Here is a 19,929-nt window from a genome sequence, read left to right as displayed (position 1 = left end):
GAGATCGAGTCCCTTGTGGGGCTGAGCATGGACCCTGCTTGGGATTCTCTCTCCCTCCCCCTCTGCCTCTCACTCTCTTAAAATAAATAAAGAAACATTAAAAAAACACAAACAAAAAAACACGCATCTGGGCATGTCAGTTGATGTCTGGCTTATCTGGACACTTCCAGCTTCTATCTGCACAATCTGAAATAGTCCTGAGAGTATTCTTTTTGTTCCCCTCCCCCTGCCTCCCTCCTTTTCTCCCTTCCTCCTTTTTTTCCTCCTTCCTTCCCTTTTCCTCCTCCTCCTCTCCCTCCCTCCCTTTATTTCTTCTTTCTTTTATAAGAAATGAACAAACAGTGGAATTCTCCTACACTGCTGGTAGGATTGTAAAATGGCCCGGTGACTTTGAAAAAACAGTTTGACGGTTTCTTAAATAGTTAAACATATAGACTTGAAATTATAAAACGCTTAGAAAAAAACATAGCGCAGAAGTTTTATGGCATTGAACTTAGCATTGATTTCTTGGGTGTGACACCAAAGTTACCAGCAACAAAAGGAAAATAGACAAGTTGGACTTTCTAAAAGCTAAAAATTTTGTGCATCAAAAAACATCCACATAATGAAAAGACACCCCCCAGAATGAGTGAAAACATTTGCAAGTCATAAATCTGATGAGGCGTTAATGTCCAGAACATACAGAGAACTCTTAAAACTCAACAAAGAAAAATCAGATTTTAAAATGGGCACAGAATTTGAATAGACATTTCTTTTTATTTTGTTATGCTTATTTATTTTTGAGAGACAGAGAGTTCGTGTAAGTGGGGAGGGGCAGGGGCGGGGGGTGGGGGGACAAAGGATCCGAATTGGGCTTTGAGCTGACGGCAGCGAGCCCAATGCAGGGCTGGAACTCACAAACTGTGAGATGATAGCCTGAGCTGAAGTTGGATGCTCAACCGACTGAGCCACCCCCCCCCCCAAGAGCCCCTGAATAGACATTTTTCTAAAGAAGATAAACAAATGGGCAATAAGCACATAAAAAGATGCTCAATATCACTAATCATTAGGGAAATGCAAATCAAAACTATAATAAGATACTGCCTCCCACCCATTAGGATGGCTACGCTCAGAAAAACCAACAGAAAAGAAGTGATTCTACTGATGTGAGGTACTTAGAGTAGTCAGGATTACGGAGACAGAAGGTCGAAAGGTGATCGCCCTTCTACTGGGAAGATGAAGAGTTCTTGTTTAATGGGGACAGAGTTTCAGCTTCACAAGATGAAAGCCTTACGGGGATGGATGAACGTATTTAATACCACTGGACTGTATACTTAAAAATAGTTAAGATGGTCGATTTTATCAAGATGGCGTATTTTACGACAATAAAAAAATTATGCAAATTACACAAATACACGCGTTTTTACTTTTTACTTACATAGAAGAGTAAAAATTCAGAAATAAAAATGTTAAACATACACCTACACCTCATGAGCCAGCCAGTCTACTCCTAATTACTCAATACAAACGAAAGCTACTAAGTCCTGGGGATAGAATGAGAGCATGGTGGGGGCGCCTGGGTGGCTCAGTTGGTTAAATGTCTGATTTGGGCTCAGGTCATGATCTCACAGTTTGTGAGTTTGAGCCCCGCGGCGGGCTCTGTGCTGACAACTCAGAGCCTGGAGCCTGTTTAGGATTCTGTGTTTCTGTCTCTCTCTGCCCCTCCCCCACTCACACTCTGTTTGTCTCTCTCTCTCTCTCTCTCTCAAAAATAAATAAAACATTAAAAAAAAAAAAGAACTACAGCGTGGTAACTAGAGCTAATAATGCTGGATTGTATATTTGAAAGTGGCTAAGAGAGTAGATCTTAAAAGTTCTCGTCACCAGAAGAAAAAATTTGTAACTATGTGTGGTGATGGATGTTAATTAGACTTAAGGTGGTGATTATTCTGTGATATATGCAAATATTTAATTATTGTGTTGTACACCTGAAACTAATATGCTATATGCCAATGATATCTCACTATAAATAATTGACTAATTAAGGAATTAAGAAAGCCAGTGTGCATGTGACAACCTGTACAGGAATGTCCATCACAGTTTTATTTATTTTATTTGGGGCTAAAAATATTTGCACGATCCAGCCAGAAAGAGACATGGAGGAAACCCAAAAACACAATGCTAAGTGAAAGAAGCCAATCTGAAAGGTTACACGCTGTAGAAGTCCAACTCTGACATTCTGGAAAAGGCAAAATTATGGAGACAGTATAAAAAGACCAGTGGTTACCAGGGTTTAGGATGAATAGACAGAACACAGAAGGTGGTTAGAGCAGTGAAAATACTCTGTATGATACTATAATAATGGATATAAGTCATTACACATTTGTCCAAACCTATAGAATGCATAACCCCAAGAGTAAACCCTAATGTCAACTATGGATTTTGAGTGATGGTAATATACCAATGTAGGTTCATCAACTGTAACTGATGTACCACTCTTGGGAGAATGTTGCTAATGAGGGAGTCTGTGCGTGGGCCGGGGACACAGGGGTACCCTCTGCACCTTCCCCTCAATTTTGTTGTGAATCTAAAACTACTCTTAAAAAATCCTGTTTAACATCCTATACACATACACTCACTCACACACACACACACACACACACACACACACACACACCTGACCTGAAGAATGGCAGATAAGGAATTAAGGACCTCTTGTCCAAGCCCAGCAAAAGGCTAATAAAAGAAATTCACAAGAAAAAAAAAAGAAGAAAGCAAGTCTCAGAACAATCAACATAATGTGATTCTATTTATTAAAGGTTCAAAAGTACAAAGTTATTGCAACGATAAAATAAAGGGAGTGACAGATACACCATCAGGATTGTGGGTGATGATCATGGGGCAGGAAGTGTCATCAGAAGGGACCCACACCGTACTTCATGGATAATGGCAATATTCATTTCTTCCACTGAGTGAGGGCACAAAACTGCATATTGCATCATTAGTCTTTAGACCTTCACATCTTTATAAATATTTTTACCTACTCAATAAAAAAAAAAAAAAAAAAAAGAAAAAAGAAACACCAGCCCACTAGTGACAAGCCAGGTGCAGCTGGGAATGGCAGCAGTCTAACTGGTGTTGGGATGGGGTGAAGGCAGGGACTTGTCCCAGTTCCCCGTGAGGGTTCTGGGATGATCTTGGTGGCAGGGCTCCCTCCGTGAACTGGATTTCGGTCTTCATAAGCGCATCGCAAGGCCCGGGGTGGCTTTTCCCCACTAACTAGTTCATTGATTAGGCTTCGAGGGAGTAAAATTTCCCAGAGACCGTCGTAGGAATTTAAGTGCGGAGAATACGATAGCTTCGCCCCACATCTTCAGAGGCCATCTCGTTTCCCATATTGAGATCTCGTGAGTTGATGCAGACGGTACAGAGGAGGGTCTCTATCCAGTCATGACACTGTGGCAAGGGCAGTTAAGTCGAAAGGATGCCAAAGAGAGGGAAAGATCTTTGTGGTTGGTTTAGAAGCCCCTTAAAGACCTATCTAACCCCGGGACTCTGTTTTAGGGAGTGTTAGGAGTGGAGGTCCATCTAAACACATTTCATTTTCTTGATTTTTATTAGATCCGGCCAAGAATTTTCTTCCTCTTCTGAGGCTTCAGAGTCTTTCACATCACGTCAGCTGCAGGGCTCACTGCCTCACTGACTCTCCCCACGCCCATATTTTCAACCCCCACTGGAGTCCCTGGGGCCACCTGCACAAAAATACATGTCTCTCAGAAAATGGAAAATCTATTCTAAATGCTTATTTTAGATTGAGAAGTATCCGTTCTCTCATGGCCGTGTTGCCAACAGGTCTGCTCTGATCTGTGGTTTTTGCACAGCTGAAGGGGCACGCTGGCCCTCCCTCTGACTTCAAGCAGGACTGCGTTCTCCCATTTCTGATGATTTGTTTCATCTCAACGTGGGTGTTATGCTGGGGAGGGGTGAGGAATGCGGTCCCTGTGACCAGAGGCCTGGGCCCTGCCATTAAGTAGGCCTTGAACAAACAGCAAACATTCGGAGGCAAGGACAACGGTTCCCATAAGGCCACCTGGAGCTGAAGAGAGATGCTAGGGCCTCCCTATCGCCCTTATTCCTGCGTCTCCTTAGGTTTCTCAGGCTATCAGATGCCTCCTATCTCTGATTTCCTCAGGATCAGTGGCTCAAGCTTTGGCCCTGGGCCTGAGCCCTGGGCTTACTGCTGTGTCTTCTAGAAGTCAATGTCCTTCTTTCCTCTCCTCTTTCCCAGGGGGCTCTCTCTGCTTCATACTCAGATTTCCTGAGTTAGGATATTCCTAACATATTCAGTTAAAAAAAATTTTTTTAATGCTTATTTATTTTTGACACAGAGAGAGAGAGAGAGACAGAGCATGAGCAGGGGAGGGGCAGAGAGAGAGGGGGACACAGAATCCGAAGCAGGCACCAAACTCCGAGCTGTCAGCCCAGAGCCCGACGCGGGGCTCGAACTCACAAGCTGTGAGATCGTGACCTGAGCTGAAGTCAGACGCTCAACCGACTCAGCCACCCAAGTGCCCCTGAATATCCAGCTTTAATCGTGCCACAGAAAAAGCCAGCAGAGACATGAGACTAGAGAAATTTGTGCACAAATCTGTGTGGGCTTTGGATGGTTGGAGCCTACAAGGGACTAACCTGATATCTGATTGGGTGCCATTACTGATCTTCCTGCTCTGTCACTCTGGTCACTAGAAACATGTAAGGCTTGCGGCAGGATAGGGCAGGACATGTGAATTCTCATCATTGCTTTCCCAGTGAATGTCTGTGTTGCCTTCAAGCAATTTCCTGCTTCTTGCCTGTTGTTTCACTAGTGAGATGAAGGGTTAGTGCACTGACCCTTGCCAGAGTGCCACAAAGGCCAAAAGGAGATCAGACAGTTAGGTGCTTTGGAAGGTCTTGAGCTCTATGGGGGAATTCTTGAACAACTGAGAGTGTTACTATTTCATCCATAACCCTTTGGTTGTAAATGATCCTGGAGCCAACCTAGCTGAATCTGAATGATGAAAGCCAATCACAAAGTTGAAAATAGACCCCAGATGCAAGGAGATGAGACAGTTAGATTAACTTCCTCTTTTCTAATTTGAGAGGTTTCATGTTGAAGAAAATCAGTGCGTTAGAGGCTGCAGGAGACCTAAACACAGTCACCATGAAGCTGGGCTGTGTCTGCATGGCTGGGGCCTTCCACTTTTCTCCTACTATGCTCTGGGCAGGCCCGATGCTGCTGGGTAAGTGAAATGTTTGAATGCTGGTGTGGGAACAGAGATATGCCTGACTTGGATCAAGGGAAAGAAACATGGACTGACTTTGGCCCAAAGAAGCAATGTTCAGGTGGGACATGAAGGATAGACGTTACAAAGTCCGGTGTGCTGGCTTGAATGGCCCTTTCTGAATATAAAAATCTGCAAGCCTTTCCCATTCTAAAAGTCCCCTTGACTATGATGCTCTCTATTTAGCTACCCTCTCAATTCTTTTCCTTCTTCTTCTCAAAGATTTCTTGAAAGAGTAGTTTGCACTTGCTTTCTCCACTTCCTCACTTTTCACTCACTCATGCCTCAGTGCTCCCAGTCTGGCTTCCACTGGAATCAGCTTTGCCCAGGGTGCAGTGACTTCTGTGTTGACTGCACCATTTTCCATTTTTTAGTTCTTATCCTGCTGGACTTCTCTGCCGCATTGGGCAGTGTTGGTCACTTATTCTTTCTTGGCATTCTCTACTCAGCTGGGTTCCACTCGCCATTTTCTCCTTGTACTCCATGTATCTGTCTTTGTCCCTTTGGTGTCTTCTCCTCTCTTCCCCTTATAGACTGGTGTTTTCTACGGTTGCATTCCTGCCACCCTACTCCTCTCTCTCTTTGCACAATCTCCTTAGTGAGCTCATTTATCTCTATACTTTTTACCACTACAGCTATCTATTTAAGAGTCCACAGCCCGATCTCCACCCCTAATTGTGCTTCTGAGTTTCAGTCCAAGATCAAATTTTGCACGAGACGTATCTACCTGCATGTTTCACAGGCATCTCAGCACAATATGACCAGAGCCAAACTCGCCTGTTTTCTTGGCTCCCGCCTCTCCTGATTGCGTCTTTCGCTATTTCTGACCTTGGCTCATGGCATCCGCCCAGACATCCAGGCCAAAAATTGGGGAGCTAACTTAGACACTTCCTCTCCGTCCCCTGCATAGGATCCATCAGCAAGTTTGGCAAAATGAACCTTCTAAACTGTTCTTAGAGCCAGTGCCTTCCTTGAAACAGAACTAATAGTATCCTAGGACAAGCCGTCATCATTTCTGATTTTAGATAGTCCAATAACTTCCTAAGTAATCCCTGTGTCTCAGCCTTGTGTCCTTAAAATGGATTTTGCACTCTGCAACCAATGCACACAAGGCCCACCATTGCCGGCCCCCATTTCACCTCTTCAGCCTCTACCCTTACCTGTGAGCCCTGTAAATTATGCTGTAATAAACCCCAACCTGCTTATATTAATTCATTCACACACTGGACTCTTACCTATCTCCAAGCTTTACTTACTGCCTGAAATGGTCTCTTCCCTTCACTCACAAACTTCCTGGTATCCCTAAAGATTCAGCCGAGGTGACATCTTCACCAGGGAACCTTCTTTGAACCCTCCTTTCTGCCCCAGTTGCTGCCTGTCATATCTCTTTGTCATTAATTTCCTCCTCATGCTGAAAGAATCTCTTCATGTGCCTGTGCCTTCCACCAAACTGAGTTATTTGTAGATAGGGACAATGCTTTATTGGTTTTGTTTTTTAACCTTGTCGTGTTCATGCTTGAATTTTTAACATCTACACTGTCCCTGCACAACAATTTTGTTGAATCATTTTATTAAACTCATAGAAACAGGACTGGGTGACCATATGACGATACAACGCCGGCCTTATGGCGAGAACTCCAGACACTCTGGTTTCAAGCTGTTCTTACTAGCTCTATGTCGCCTTGGAAAATTCACTTTTTGTATCTCTGAATTCCATTTTCTTATGCATAAAATGAGACGAATACCTACCACAGTTTTTTGAGTGAAAGTGCCTGGCAGCCCACAAGTTCATTTTCAAAAAGGAATGGCGGCAGAGTCCAGTTGAGTGACAGCAGAGGAACTGAAAAAGGGAGCATCAGGGTGGTGAAGGGACCTGAGAGCGGAGCTAAAGAAAACACCTGGTACCGGTGTAATGAGAATTAGGAAGTGGAGAGGGCCTTGCTAGGAGAAGTTACAGGGTCAAAGAAGAGTACTGGGACTCTGGGAGTGGAAGAGAGCAAAGGCAAGTGGGTCAGGAAAGAACAGATTGAAGACTTGAATATATGTGAACGGCCGTGGAGGCAGAAGAAGGGGACAGGGATTAAGGGACAAGAAGCAGTCGTGAACATGGGGAAAATGGAATTTACTTTGCCTGAGTCAACCATGGTTGAAGAGATGCAGTGAGAAATCCTTAACTGTGTTAACCTGAAAGTAAAGAAAGAATTGTTCCATAGTCACCAGTACAGCCTGGGAGGAGAGGCTTGGGATAGAGAGAAGGACATAGGGAGAGCTCTAGAGTTGCCGTGGAAAGTTCAAGTCCAGAGGACATCAAGGTAGAGATGGGAGAGCTCTCCCAAAAGGAAGAGCAAGGAAGAAGGAGACACAGCTAGGTATTGAAAGCTCTTGGGTAGATGATATATTCAAGGATGAAGAGCCAGGGGAATGTTAAGAAAATGAAAATATGGAAGAACCCCACCCCCCCAAGGAAGGTCCGAGGATTGCAGTAGATCAAGTCTAAACAGTGAAGTAAAAAGAACACTGATTTTGGACTCAGGTATACCTTACTTTCTTGCTCCATTCTCTTTTTCGAAATTTTGAATAAGTTAGTTAACTATTCTAAGCTTATTTCTTTTTGAGTTATAAAATGAGAGTGAAATCACATACCTACAAATCTTGCGAAGATTAAGTAAAATAATGTGTAAAAGTGCCCAGCAGTGTCCGGCACCCAGTAAGTGTCAAAATCTGACCATCTCCCTTTCCCTTTTGTCTTGCATCTGCCTGCTCTGGGGTCATAGTTGTCTTTGGCTTCTGGTTTCATGCACCAGCGGCTGGATGTCCTGCTGGTGAGTTCACATGCCTCCATCCCCTCCCCACCCTCTTCCCCAAACCACAGTCCGTTCACTAAGAGCACCTGGAAGCCAGTGAATCAAGTCAGAAGTATGGGTCAAGAGACACATATGGGTTTTGGCGTCTCCCCCTTATCACTGTGAAGAGGATGATTCCCCCAGAGAGGGAGGGCTCCTTGTGGAAGGCAGTTTTCTGTCTTCTTCTTCCAAGTCACGGCATTGTTTTCTGGTCTCAAACCACGCTCTCCCCAGCTGCCAGTTTTGAGACACTGCAGTGTGAAGGACCTGTCAGCACCCAGGACAGCAGCTGCGATACTGAGGAGGACTTGACGAGCCCAAGGGAAGTTGACTTCCAGTTCAAAGGCTACACTTTCAGTGAACCCTTCCATCTGATTGTGTCCTACGGTGAGGTCTTAGGAGGGACAGTGCAGGCCTGTTCTTTCTCCCATTTTCCAACCCTGTCCTTTCAGCCTGACGGCCCACTCAGGAGGGTGCCCCCAGGAAATTGGCCATGGGATGGGATAGAGTAGCCCCTCGCCTTTATCCATGGGAGATATGTCCCCAAACCCCCAGTGGGTCCCTGGAACTGGGGATAGTACCTAAACATACTATGTTTTCTCTATACATACATACCTGTGATAAAGTGTAAACTAGGCACAGTAAGGGACCAATAAGAGATTAACAACAATAGCTAATAATATAGAATAGTTATAACAATATACTGTGATAAGAGTTATGTGAATGTGGCTTCTCCCTCTCTCAAAATATCTTATAGTACTAATACTCATTCTTCTCGTGATGATGTGAGATGATAAAGCGCCTATGTGATGAGATGAAGAGAGTGAATGACATGAGCATTGTGATATAGCGTTAGGCTACTATTGACCTTCTGATGACATGTCAGAAGGACAATCATTTGCTTCTGGACTGCAGTTGAGTATGGAAAGCCAAACTGTGGTTAAGGGGAGACTACTCTACCTTCTTCCCCATATTCAGCCCACAAAAGTGAGGGTTTCCTCAGTCTTAGCTCCTAGAGAAGTTGTTCCACAATCCCAACCAGGGGTTGGGTCCCTGAGAAATTTTAGACGGGGTCGGGGGGCGGTCTGTGTGGGCAGCACTGGGGGAAATCCCAAGGAAGGCAGGGGGTCACACTCAGCTCTTGCTTTGGGTCGCAGACTGGCTGATTCTCCAAGGTCCAGTCAGCCCTATATTTGAAGGAGACCCACTAATTCTACGCTGCCAGGCCTGGCAAGACTGGCCACTGACCCAGATCACCTTCTACCGAGATGGCTCAGCTCTGGGACCCCCTGGACCTAATAAGGAATTCTCCATCGCCGTGGTACAACAGACTGACAGCGGGCACTATCACTGCAGTGGGATCTTCAGGAGCCCTGGTCCTGGGAGACAAGAAACAGCATCTTCCGTGGCTATCAAGGTCCAAGGTGAGACCTGGAGGGAATGATATTGTAGCAGAGGCAGGTATGGAGACACAGAGGGACCAAGACTGTCTTTCATTGGATGTGGCGAGATCACTGGAGGCTAAGGAACAGGCAAATGCAACCTGTTAGGTGTCAGGAGGGGCATCATCTCAACATTATGTTCGCAAGTCATCCAGCACTCTCCAAGCTCCGCCCACTTTCTGCAGCTCTATCCTACAGATCCATGTTCCCCAGTGTTCGCTGTTTGGGCATCTGGACCATTGTCGGATTTGCCCACCTCTGGGTCTTTTCTAATCTCATCTACTTGAAGAGAGAGAAGATTCCAAATGTTCAAATGGAGCTTTTCTAAGAATGCTCATTGCTGATGGAAATAGGGAGAGGAACACGTGACGGGGTTCTTTGTGTACAATAACCTTTGGCGTGTAGGTTAGCACAGCATTTAATAATGACCTCAGCCAGCACGCATTCTGCCATGTTATCCTAAATCACGCGGTACAATGTTATCTGCTGTATTCGTTCTTTGTCTAGCATGAATGCAAGATGGCTGAGTGCTTCTTTCCCCCATCTCTCCTCCAGAACTGTTTCCAACCCCACTTCTCAGAGCCGCCCCCTCAGCTGAGCCCCAAGAGGGGGGTCCAGTGACCCTGAGCTGTCAGACAAAGCTGCCCCTGCATAGGTCAACTGCCCGCCTCTTCTTCTCCTTCTACAAGGACGGCAGGACAGTGCGCGGCAGGGGTCTCTCCTCAGAATTCCAGATCCCCAGAGCTTCAGAGGCACACTCTGGGTCCTACTGGTGTGAAGCAGCCACTGAGGACAACCAAGTTTGGAAACAGAGCTCCAAGCTGGAGATCCGGGTGCAGGGTAAGTTAGTAGGTATTTGTCTGGCCTTTGTGAAAAGTGAGGGAAAGGAAGACTGGACCCATGGGCCAGCGTTTGGTGTGAACAGGTTAAGAAAGGACACAGAGGAGGCAGGAGCAATAATCCAGAGTCTTCCAGAGATGGAAGAGAGCACAGACAGGGAACTTCTCCCTCACACCATGGTGCACACTTCACCAAACCAAGACCTGAGCCAGCTCCACAGCTGCTGCCTCAGAGGCCTTGTGCTCCCTACCTGAACTCTGGGCATCAGCAGGAACATAGTATCTAGAATGAAGATGAGGTCGTCTGGGGTTTGTGTTCAGTTCTGGGACCCCCAATTAAGAAGGTTGCATTTGGCCTGATATAATATACCCAGAGGAGGTAACGAGGGCAATGACTGGGCTTAAAGCCACGTCGTAAGAAAAATAATGGGGAGGGGTGGAAGATGTTCATCTTGAAGAGGATGTGACCCAAGCAGCCAGCAGAGGTGTCCTCAAAACACTGAAGGCTGGCACAAAGATGAAGAGTTGCACTAAGGTCACATATAGTGAAGAGGTTGACCTAGGACCAGGTACCACATCCATGCTGTAGGGAATTACGTTCTGAGAGTAGGCTAATATGCATGTGCCCGTAATGTTGATGCCTCATCACTGAAGAGTTTCAAACTGAGGTAGCCAAGTGTCAGATTCAAACTTTGACCATGAGGGGGTCCTCAAACCTCTGTTGTCATTAGATCTCCCTCCCCCTGCCCCCCCCCACACAAAACAAGAAAGCCACTTTCAGAAAACAAAAGATTGACCATGAATATGAGTCTAGGGACAAAGCCAGACTTCACTCTTACATGTGCCTCCTACCCCATAATGCAGGACCCTCCAGCTCTACTGCAGCCCCCACCTTGAGTCCAGCTCCTCAGAAATCGACCGTTCCAGAATCTACTCCAACCGAGTCACCTGGACCTCACCCTCCACTGTCCACTCCTTCTAAGAATCCAGGCTTCTCCTCTCCTCTGCGGGTGCCAGACCCCCATCTGAATCACCAGATGGGCATTCTTCTCAAACAAATGCAGGATATGAGAGTTCTCCTCGGTCACCTGGTCATGGAGCTGAGGGACTTATCTGGCCACCTGAAGCTTGAGACCACAAAGAGTCATGCCAAATAGGAGTAAACAATCCACTCGCAGTTTTGCCCAACTACTCCCGATAAACTCAACTTTTTCTATCTTTCCTCTTCCTGTCCTATACATACACATAATACCCACAAATAACTTCACAAATTGCCCAGTGTTACGGTAGAGTAACAGAGACAGATGAGTAGATGTAAATTTGCACAAGGCGATCATTGGAGTCTAACTAGAATTGTGTATTCTCTCACAATGTGACAACATAATCCTGTTGTCTCTAAACCAGGAGTTGCCTTCTGCTGCCCAGACCAGAATCTGGTGATTGAAAGAAAATCAATGATATGGATTTAGTGCAGCGATCTCAATCGGAGGCAACCCCGACCCCCAACCAAGGGGATATTTGGCAATGTCTGGAGACATTTTTGGTCTTCACATTGCGGAGGGGCGGGGGTGCTACTGGCATCTAGTGAGTAGAAGCCAAGGACACTGCTACACATCAGGTAACACACACTGGACAAGCCCCCACAGCAAAGGATTATCTGGCTCAAAATGTCAGTAGTGCTGAGATTGAGAAACTTCAACCTAGTGGAAGCTAGGTGTTAGGCTCTGGGGTGGGACTTTACCTCTTTGCTGGCTGCCCCCCTCCAGCATCGTTCAGCAAATATTGATTATATGCTGGTATTTTGTTGGCCTCTACCACATACCAAAGTTTGTTCTCTGTTAAGTATACTCATAAGATAGTGTCCCTGCCTGTAGAGGGTTTAGACTTTGGGATAGAGAAGCAGTAATACCCTTTCCCATCAAACAATTAAAGCAGGGTATTGGAAAATTTCCTGCAGGATCCTACTGGACTCAGAAATATGTGATTGAGCATAACATTGCCAGAACAGTAATTATGGGTTTTAATACACTTGTGTCTGAAATGTTTTTCTTTAAAAAAATACATATGTCTATTTTGGTACCATAATAAGACTTTTTTTTTCTACATTTGGACTGCTACTGTGCATTCACAGCCAATGAAAGATAGCTTGACAGCTTTTACGATAACCTTTGGTCGGTGGGTTAGCACACCATTTAACAATGACCTCAGCCAGCACGCATTTTCCCATGTTATCCTAAATCATGTGGTACGATGTTATCTGCTCTATTCTTTCTTTGTGCCATTTATTCTGTGCAGTTTTGACCCATAATGATTTGTGATCTCTCCAGACATGCCACAAAGAAACAAAGGAATAGAATCGTGCTGGATATTAAAACTTGAGTTTTGTGGTGGTTCTTAAATACACGTTTTATGGTGGTTCTTCGTACTCTAAAATTCATGTTCTCTGGTGGTTCTTAACACCTTCAGGGTGAAGGATCAGGAGGCAATTGGGAATTGGTAAAAGCCCATAAACATCTTTGCAGTGGGAGGATCAACTCACAACTGTGAATGGGAGTTGCAAGAAATGATGAACAGAGATATTCCATGACTTTGGTGGCTTTGAAAACAGGGAAGTTCAATTGCCAAAGGACGGTGCTGGATGTACCTCCAAAGATACTATGTTATAACCATCCTACTTGGAGTTTATCTCAGCTAATGGTATCATTTTCATGAATGCATCCTGCAAGCTCTCATGCTAAACAAGAGATTCACGTACAGATAATAAGAGCTATTAGAGATCAGAGAAGGAAGAAATGGATACAGCTGGCTGAGATGGGTGTCATGCTCCTCAACCGTGGGTCTATGTGCACCTCTGTCATCACGCTGCATTTGAATTTGTTATTCTCCTTATTATTTCTATTCATTGGAGGGTGAGCTCTTTGAGAGCTCCTGGAGCTCTTTGTTCTTCATTGATTCTTTGCTGTCTAGTTTAATGAGGCATAGTTAAGCTCTAAAATTCTGTTTAGTTGAATTGAGTTGAACCAGCACAAGGGAATATATCTTGAAGAAGATGGGAATGAGTGGTTTGTCTGGCATCAGAAAAATCTCCAGACTCTGCCCAGGGGACCCAGCCTACTTGGAAGTTGGAAGCCTCGGGGAGAGGATCTCCTATCATCAGGGATGAGGAAGGCAAGACAAGAGCTGAAAGGATGGGGGCGAGGGGCTCTTACCTGTCTCCATCTGCCCTTCTAGCCTGGGGAGTTTGGGAGGGGGTGGAAAAGAGGAATTGTTACACTGGGTCTGGGTTATGGCCAGTGCAGTTTAGGGTTCTGTAACCCACAGAGGTCCCAATGCGGCCATGCTAGATGCTGCCTCTGGAATCAACACTAGGTAACAAGCACCTCCATTATCCTGGAAAATTGAATACTTGCATATACTATAACCCAGAATCCAATGCCTGGGTGTATATGCCCCAAATAGATTTCAGCATATGTGTATCAGAAGACAGGTATAATAACGTTCATAATTCTTACAGATAGTAAAAGCAAAATTTTGGAATCAATTCAGTTGTCCACCAACAGAAAAATGGACAAATTGTGCAACTTTCACAGAATGGAATACAGTACGACAGTAAAAGTTAACAAACCATAGTTAAAATGAAGCAACATAAAAAATATTGGGGATATAACTTTGAGTGAAAAAAACAAGTCCCAGAAGATACCACACAGTGTGATGCCCTTTATACAAAGCTTAAGAACAAGTAAAACAAAAGAATATATTGTTCAGGCATTCACATATATGTAGGATAAACCTTTTAAAAAGGCATGAAAATGGAAATACCAAGATCAGGATAGTTACCTTTGAGGGGTTGACTGGGGAGATCATGAGGGAGAAATGCATAGGTAAATACAAATTATTAGTGATTTAAAAAATCTTCTGAGTAGAAATTTAAGTCTCCTTTAAATATATATCTCTCCGTACATATCTTCAAATTCCTATGTGTTTTCTCCCTTTAGCTTTTCTTAGAGGTGATAAGAAGCCAAGTTTACCTCCTACAATGTGGAGTTGTTCCTTCCTTTATCGCTCCTCAAGGAACCATACCACCCTATTAAAGACTGTCCCACGTACCCTCGGTATTGCTGGATTTGGTGAACCTTTGTTGACCTTAAAGTCATGACTATATATGTTTCATACATTTTCCCCAGACTCAATCAAGTCAGACAAACTAGCTCATTTTTTTTTTTTTTTGCAGTACTGAAGAAACTTCACTTAATCTAACATTTATGTACAGAGTATTGTGCTCTTAGAAAAAAAAAAGAAGCCGCTATATAGGGGAAAAGAATATAAATTTAACATGATCTCTGCTCTCAAAGAAGAATTTACTTGGGGCACCTGGATGGCTCAGTTGGTTAAGTGACCGACTCTTGATTTGGGCTCCGGTCATAATCTCGCACTCCATGTTGAGCCCCACGTTGGGTTTCTCTCTCTCTCTCTCTCTCTCTTTCTCAAAATAAATAAATAAACTTAAAAAAAAAGAGTTCCCTTGAAGTTTGTAAAGTCTAAGTTGATCACACTATATGTTCCTTTATTCCTTTATACATCTGTGGGAAAAAAACAACAGCCTCTGCACAGGAAACAGTAAACAGAGTGAAAGGGGAACCTCTGAAGTAGGAGAAAATATTTGCAAACCACGTATCTCGTAAGGCATTCACATCCAAAATATATAAAGAACTCATACAACTAAATAGCAAAAAACCAAATAACTTGATTTAAAAATGGGCAAAGGACTTGAATAGACACTTCTCAAAATAAAACCTACAAATGGCCATCAGGTATCTGAAGAGGTGCTCAACATCACCGGTCACCAGAGAAATGCAAATCTAACCCACTAGGAGATATCCCCTCGCACCTGTTAGAATGGCCACTATCAAAAAGACAAGAAGGGGGGTGTCTGTCTGGGTGTTTCAGTTGGTTGAGCTACTGACTCTTGATTTGGGCTCATGATCCCAGTGTCGTGGGATCAATCTGTTGGGCTCCGTGATGAGCATGGAGCCTGCTTAAGATTCTCTCTCGGAGCACCTGGAAGGCTAGTTGGTTGAGCGTCCGACTTCGGCTCAGGTCATGATCTCACGGTTCGTGGGTTCGAGCCCCATGTCGGGCTCTGTGCCGACAGCTCGGAGCCTGGAGCCCGCTTTGGATTCTGTGTCTCCCTCTCTCTCTCTGCCCCTCCCCCACTCATGCTCTGTCTCTGTCTCTCTCTCTCTCTCAAAACTAAATGGATATTAAAAAAAAAAAGTTAAGAGGCGCCTGAGTGGCTCAGTCGGTTGAGTGTCCGACTTCAGCTGAGGTCATGATCTCATGATTCATGGGTTCGAGCTCCATGTGGGGCTCTGTGCTAACGTCACAGAGCCTGCTCGGAATTCTCTCTCTCCCTTCCTCTCTGCCCCTCCCTTCTCTCTCTCTCTCTCAAAATAAATGCATAAACATTTTTTAAAAATTAAAAAAAAAGATTCTCTCTCTTCCCCTCTCTCCTGCTTGCGCCCATGCGCTCACTCTCTTGCTCTCTTTCTCTCTCTCTCTCAAGACAACAACAAAAAAGACAAGAAGTAACAAGTATTGATGAGCACGTAGAGGGAAGAGAGCCCTGGGCACTGCTGGTGGGAATGTAAACTGGTGCAGCCACTATGGAAAACAGTGGGGTTCTTCAAAAAAAAGTAAAAATTTTTAAATTTTTAAAAATTAAAAAAAAAAAATTAAAAATATTCCCTACGAACAGGAACCCCACTTCCGGGTATATGTGTAAAGGAAGTAGAATCCGTATCTCAAAGAGATATCTGCTCTTCTGTGTTCAATGCAGCCCTTCTCACAATAGCCAAAGCATGGAAACAACCTAAATAGTGCTCAGTGTGTATCGAAAGACGAACGGATGAAGAAAGTGTGAGATTTATGTGTGTATGTGTACATGCTCACACACACTCACACACACACATACACACGCCCACAATGGAATAGTATCCAGCCTTAAAAAAAATCCCGCCACTCCCAACAACATGGATGAACTTGGAAGACGTTAGGCTAAGTGAAATAAGCCAGAGACAGAAAGACAAATCGTGTGTGATCTCATTATGTGTGGAATCTGAAATCGTCAAACTCGTAGAAGCAGCAAGTAGAATGGTGGCTGTCAGAGGCTAGGAAAGAGAGAGAGAGAGAGAGAGAGAGAGAATGAGGACGAGGAATCAGTTCGCGAGATCATGGAGGCTGAGAAGTCCCATGACCTGGCATCTGCAAGCTGGAGACGCAGGAAAGTATAATTCAGTCCTAATCCAAAGGCCTGAGAACCAAGAGAGCTTATGATGTAAATCCCAGTCCAAGGGCCAGAGACGAAAAGATGAGATTTCCCAGTTCAATCATAGATGCAGGGGGGTGGGGAGGGGGCGGGGTGGAAATGGTGGTTGGGGTAAATTTCTCTTAACTCTGACTTTTGTTCTAAAAGAGAAAATGGGGGTGGGGGGGGTGGCTGGGTGGCTCAGTGAGTTAAGCACCCGACATGATCTCCTGGTTCCTGAGTTCAGCCCCGTGTGGGGCTCTCTGCTGTCACTGCACAGCCTGCTTCGAATGGGGCACCCGGGTGTCTCAGACGGATAAGCTGCGGACTCTTGATTTCGACTCAGGTCACGATCTCTCGGTTTTGTGACTTCGAACCCCACGTTGGGTTCTGCACGGACAGTGCAGATCCTGCTGGAGATTCTCCCTCTCTCTCTCTGCCCCTCCCCCTGCTCGCACTCTCTCTTTCTCCAAAATAAATAATAAACCGTTTAAAAATAAGAGAAAATAACACCTAAAACACAATACCATTTATGTAAATCAATAACGAGATATTTCTCACAGATAAACATATGCATGAATGGATGCGCGTGGGGAGGAGAAAAGGGTCGTGTGAATAGAGGTAATAATAATCCTTTCTGAAAGGCCCCTTGCGAGGATGAAGTGTGTCAGTAATATGGTGTCGGCCGCAGACAGGATGCTCACCCTCCAGTGCTCCCTGAGGGCGGGCTGGTGCCCTTACTGTCAGTAACGGCAGCCTTGTCATCATCATCACTGAAAGCATTTTAGTCATCAGAATTCTTATCAGAAGGTGGCATATCCTGCCCAGAAATTAGGTCATGATAAGCTCCAAAGAATTGCTCAGGTAACAAAATGATAATTGCTACATATCTCCATATAGCAAAGGGGTGAAGAATTGGAAATTCTGCAGGGGAAAGTCTGGCATGGAGAAAAAGATCCAAGTTGGGGAAAATGCAAAAAAAAAAAAAAAAAAAGCCTACCGTAACCAAATGTTGGGGGCCCCCAGGTGGCTCAGTCGGTTGTTAAGCGTCTGACTCTTGATTTCCGACTCTTGACCTCGGCTCCGGTCAGGATCTCACGGTTAGGTTCATGAGTTTGAGCCCTGCATCGGGCTCTGCACTGACAGTGGGGAGGCTCCTTGGGATTCTTTCTCTCTCCCTCTCTCTCTCTGCCCCTCTCCCGCATGCACTGTCTCTCTCTTTCTCTCTCTCAAAATAAATAAATGAACCACAACAAAAACGAAATGTTGGGTGGGAGATTCTCCAAGTCCAATTCTGAGCAGTGTGTGATGGGCACCGTATGGATAGGTCTAGAGATTTTCAGGGAGAAGATACGGCTCATGAATATGTGGGTTGATCAGGTTTCTTGTGGAATCTGGTAAAGAGGCTGAGATCTGTGTTCTGAGTGATAAGAAGCCCCAAGAGAGGCTGCTTGCAGAGAGCAAGGACAGCTGACAGGTGCATTACATTCTGACCACGGGGGCGGTGGCCTGGTGCAGAAGTCAGACCCCTGAGTCAGGATGTGGTGAGGCCCACACTGGCCCTAGAGGAGGAGTCAGGCAGGGTGTTTGGGAGCCTTGTCTAGCCGGGGCACCCCTAAAGCAGGCAGTTTATAATCTCTGTTCCCAGTATCGAATTCTTCTCTCCCTCCCTCACCCCTGAGCCTGTATCAGGTTCCTCCCTCTTTTTCAGACCCATATGACTACCTGTCTTTTATCAAAACCTGCTCTCATACAGGATCTAAAGTGGCCATCAAAACTTAAATGGCCAATCACATTTCCCTAAGAGGCATTTGCATTTTTAACAAAAACTGACACCTTAATAGAAACTTGAGGGAATTCTCAGACCGGAGCTTAGGCCGGCCGTCAGCCAGCAAGAGGGGAGAGACTGTGTTTAAGAGGTGACAGCATCTGACAATCCTTTTCCTTCCTGCCAGAGCTCCAGAAGAGGGAGGTGCCCCAGTGCACTACAGGTGAGGACAGGAGACAGTCCAAAGAGACATACAATCAGGTTGGAAACTTCATTAAGTATTTACATGAGAATTCAGGTGCCCATTTGCCCAGGGTATGATCACATAGCTCGGAAAGCTCGAGAAGTAGAGCTGGGAGGTTGGACCTGAGAAGCTTCCGAGGGGCTGATGTGGTGACTTCTCTGCCACAGGTAAGGAGTCCCGGAACAGGGGACACAGGTAAGGAGTCCCGGAACAGGGGAATGGTTGGGGGAGGCGTGTAGGCATGGTTAGAAGGAAAGAAGGCACAAGTGAGTGGAGGTGCCATAGGGCGAGATCACTGGGGTGGGTAGTAAAGAATTTTCGCATTTCTGAGGGTTTAAGTTTTCCAGAAGGGAGGAAGAAGGGGAAACACACTGCATTTCTATTCTTTTTTTTTTTTTAAGTTTATTTACTCATTTTGAGAGAGTGAGAGAGCATGAGTGGGGTAGGGACAGAGAGAGAGAGGGAGAGAGAGAATCCCAAGTAACCCCACACTCAGTGCAGAGCCTGACACAGGGCTCGAACTCACAAATCGTGAGATCATGACCTGAGCCAAGATCCAGAGTTGGCTGCTTAACTGATTGAGCCACCTAGGCACCCCATATTTCTTTTTTTTTTAATTAAAAAAAATGTTTTTAATGTGTATTTATTTTTGAGAGAGAGACAGAGTGGGGTGGAGGAGGGACCGAGGGAGAGGGAGACACAGAATCCGAAGCAGGCTCCAGGCTCTGAGCTGTCAGCACAGAGCCCCACGCGGGGCTCGAACCCATGAACCGTGAGATCGTGACCTGAGAGGAAGTCGGATGCTTCCCTGACTGAGCCACCCAGGCGCCACCCCCTCCCCCCATTTCTATTCATAACTGGAACTTCGGAAGACAGCGACACAGAAGGTGGTTGGCGAATCACACATTTCCATCCATTCATCTGTGGGCAGCTGTGAGCTCTGGGTGCAGGGAACCCGATGTCAACCTCACTAGGCCTCACAACGATGTTTGTCACCAGGGAGCCAGCATCATAAAGGCCCTGGGTAGACCCTGAGGACATGAAGAGGTATTTCCTCAACTGAGGCTTACAGGGCCAGCTGGAAGGTGGGGAGGAGAGAGAGTGGGAGGGGGGTGTCAACGGGAGCCCGAAGGTGGCAGGGTCGCCTGCCACCGCCTGGGGTTCTCTGTGGCTTCCTCGGGCAGCAGAC

At 45.4% G+C, this 19,929-nt stretch overlaps 1 protein-coding gene across 1 annotated transcript; it reads left to right on the top strand.

Annotated features, from left to right (window-relative positions):
• The first annotated feature begins 5,129 nt into the window (after nt 1-5,129).
• On the top strand, nt 5,130-14,643 carry FCRLA (Fc receptor like A). Its single transcript, XM_007093023.3, has 6 exons — nt 5,130-5,258; nt 8,075-8,122; nt 8,378-8,530; nt 9,301-9,567; nt 10,141-10,425; nt 11,289-14,643. Exons 1-6 carry the CDS (start codon nt 5,180-5,182, stop codon nt 11,579-11,581), a joined length of 1,125 nt encoding a protein of 374 aa, XP_007093085.2. The 5' UTR covers nt 5,130-5,179; the 3' UTR covers nt 11,582-14,643.
• Nucleotides 14,644-19,929: the final 5,286 nt, after the last annotated feature.

The sequence above is a fragment of the Panthera tigris genome, chromosome F3 (genome assembly GCF_018350195.1).
Source record: "Panthera tigris isolate Pti1 chromosome F3, P.tigris_Pti1_mat1.1, whole genome shotgun sequence".
NCBI classification, from domain to species: Eukaryota; Metazoa; Chordata; class Mammalia; order Carnivora; family Felidae; genus Panthera; species Panthera tigris.
This window is presented reverse-complemented; position numbering and strand designations above follow the sequence as displayed.